The sequence below is a fragment of the Apaloderma vittatum genome, unplaced genomic scaffold (assembly GCF_000703405.1).
Source record: "Apaloderma vittatum isolate BGI_N311 unplaced genomic scaffold, ASM70340v1 scaffold14101, whole genome shotgun sequence".
In the NCBI taxonomy this organism is placed as follows: Eukaryota; Metazoa; Chordata; class Aves; order Trogoniformes; family Trogonidae; genus Apaloderma; species Apaloderma vittatum.
The window spans coordinates 1-3,111 of NW_009698606.1; the positions used below are offsets into that span (position 1 = coordinate 1).

At 49.1% G+C, this 3,111-nt stretch overlaps 1 protein-coding gene across 1 annotated transcript; it reads right to left on the reverse strand.

Annotated features, from left to right (window-relative positions):
- Positions 1 to 2,364: 2,364 nt before the first annotated feature.
- On the reverse strand, positions 2,365 to 3,105 carry LOC104280438 (olfactory receptor 14J1-like). The gene has a single exon (XM_009878090.1). It carries the CDS (start codon positions 3,085 to 3,087, stop codon positions 2,365 to 2,367), a length of 723 nt encoding a protein of 240 aa, XP_009876392.1. The 5' UTR covers positions 3,088 to 3,105.
- Positions 3,106 to 3,111: the final 6 nt, after the last annotated feature.

Genomic DNA, 3,111 nt, shown 5'->3' on the forward strand with positions numbered 1-3,111 from the left:
TGGGTTTAAGATAGGACATAGGAAGTTCGACGTCAACATGATGAAATAATTTATTTCCTATGAGAGTGCCAGATCTCTGGCACAAGCTGCCATGAAATGTTGTGGAGTTTCCTTCTTTGGAGAATTTCAAAACCTGCCTGGACGCATTCCTGTGTGGCTGCCCTAGGGGAACCTGAGCTGGCAGGGAGTTTGGAATAGATGATCTTTCAAGATCCCTTCCAATCGCTAAAATTCTCTGATTCCATGATTCCCCTGGGCCATTTTGGGGTCCCTCTCCCTGGAGACAATCTTCACGCACCTTTCCCCAACGTGAGTCATATCACCAAAGGGCGATTGTCACAAACTGACCAATGTGAGTCCCCTTACGAGGAGCAATCCACCCGACCGTGAGCTTGGGCTGCAGTCCTTCACAGGAAACTGCTCCAGTGAGAGTTCCCCGTGATTTTTCAAAAGTCCTGCCAGTAACCTGCTCCAGCGTGGGCTTCTCTCTCTTCCATGGGCTAAGAGATGTTCCTATCCTATCATTTTACTGGCAGGCTCAGCCTTGGCGAGCAATGGGTTCATCTTTGGAACTGGCTAGCATTGGCTCTATCAGACTTCAAGCAGCTTCGAGCAGCTTCTAGCAGAAGCCACCCCTACACCACTGAAGTCTGGCCGGGCAAACCCAATACAAAAGTATTTAAGGGAGAGACCATGGTGTCGTAGAATCATAGAATGGCCTAGGCTGGAAGGGACCTTAGAGATCATCTACTCCAACCTCCCTGTTTTGGGCAGGGACGTCACCTCTCTACTAGACCTGGCAACACATGGGGACCAAGTCGGAATCGAATCCGCGACCTCAGTGTTGGTGCTTGTTGCCAGCACCATGCTCAAACCACTGAGCTAACTGGCCTCCTGAGTGTCCTCGGGGCCTGGTACTTGTGAGACCCCAGCTCTGAGCCAAGAGAGGAAGTGGCCCTGTACGAGCCACATTAAGTACCTCAGATACACCTCTAGAGATTTACACTGGGTGGTTATAGTCAGACCAGGGAGCCCTGCCTAGAAAACCTGGGAACTGCATTTGGCACTTAAAAAAGCGCAACATCTTCTTAGCAGCTGAAATATTTTAAAACTTTCAGTAAAAAGTGGCTGTAATGTCTATCCTACCAAAAGGTGAATTTTGAGAAGGTGCATTAATTGAGGGAAAAGAACTGAACCTCCCCTGTGCTTGTCTTGCCAGCACTCTGACGGCCACGACGGCCACTCTGACAGCCACACCACAGGATGGGGACCAAGCTGCCAGAGCCCTCAGGCCTTACCCCAACACAGGGGATCAGGACGAGAGGGGGGGAGTGGAGAGAGCAGCTCTGGAGACACCAAGTGCTGGCGTTCCCTGGCCGTGCTGCTGTGCCGAGACTCTTCTCCCCTTGCCCTCGGCACAAAGCAAGAGAAAAAAGAAGCAGACACTGAATTAGAAAGAGCCTGAAAACATTATCAGATGTAAGAAAACATCAACAACAATAAAAAATAAGAGAAGACAGGTGTCGCGGGTCAGGGCTGGGCCAGCCACTAACACGGACAGACGCTCTCTAACCCCCTTTCCCCCCCCCCCCAAAACGGGAGGAAAAAAACCAAAATGGGAAGGAAAAAAGAACAAAGCAGAGAGACTTATGGGTTAGAGAAGAAAAACTAGAACAGCTTTAATGAAACAAACAGTTTTAATGAAAAAATAGAAATAATGTTGAAAAGATTAAAGTAAAGCACTATATACAAATACAGATAGTAGCCAGATATAAAACCAGACTCCCTCCCCCGATAGAATCCCCACTGATTCTGCAGAGCAGGAGGCACTGGGGACGCCCCAGGCTCAGCAGTGGCGGGTGCTGGATACAGGAGGTGGATTCGGGAACTCAGGATCGGATCAAAAGCAGGAGTCCTCCCTGGACACCGGCCATTGCAGAAAAGGGCTGAAACTCTCGTGATCACTCAATTTATACTAAATATGATGTATATGGGATGGAATACTCTCGTTGGTCACCTGTCCTGTGTAATACCTCCCTGTAGGTACAATATTTTACTTCCTTGGGACCCTTCTTATTTCCTGGCACTCCCAGTGTGACACAAAAGACCCAGCAGTGGCCTTGGTCACTGTTGGAATAACTAAATGCAAGAGCCTTTCTGCATCCCAGTCCCAGGCAGTAACTGTAAACATCAGGTGTTATCACTGCCAGTAGCACACACTGTCTGCAAAAACGTGCTGCTATCTTCAGAAAGTGCAGCCTTTTAGAAGACACTGATCTGAAAAGTAAAAATAGATAAAAAGAACTGGTTTTTAGCTAAACCCAGGACAAAAGACTGGGCCTGCAGTGAGCTACAATATAACTGTTATGCAGAAGAAAATAACCAAGTTATTTCATTAGAAAAATATCCTGTGATCATTTTCCTGAGGGCATCCTTGAGCTCCTGGTTCCTCAGGCTATAGATGAGGGGGTTCACTGCTGGAGGCACCACTGAGTACAGAACTGACACCACCAGGTCCAGAGTTGGGGAAGAGATGGAGGGGTGCTTCAGGTAGACAAAGAGGGCAGTGCTAATAACCAGAGAGACCACGAACAGGTGAGGGAGGCACGTGGAGAAGGTTTTGTGCCGTCCCTGTTGTGAGGAGATCTTCAGGACGGCCCTGAAAATTCCAACATAAGACACCAGCACGAAAACAAAACATCCCAAAAATGGAAAAGTACTAACCACAATCAGACCAACCTCCCTGAGGTAGTGTGAGTGTGAGCAGGAGAGCTTGAGGATCTGGGGAACTTCACAGAAGAACTGTCCCACAGCATTACCCTGGCAGAGGGGCAGTGAAAATGTATTGGCTGTGTGCAGGAGAGCATTGAGAAATCCACTGGCCCAGGCAGCTGCTGCCATGTGGGCACAAGCTCTGGTGCCCAGGAGGGTCCTGTAGTGCAGGGGTTGGCAGATGGCCACGTAGCGGTCATAGGCCATGACGGTGAGGAGACAAATCTCTGCTCCAAGCATGAAGGCAAAGAAAAAGAGCTGGGTAGCACATCCTAGGAAGGAGATGCTCCTATTGTCCCAGAGGGAACTGGCCATGGCTTTGGGGACAGTGGTGGAGAT

Bases quoted from the DNA above. Each gene is read 5' to 3' on its own strand.
- LOC104280438 (XM_009878090.1), bottom strand. From the start codon at position 3,087: ATGGCCAGTTCCCTCTGGGACAATAGGAGCATCTCCTTCCTAGGATGT.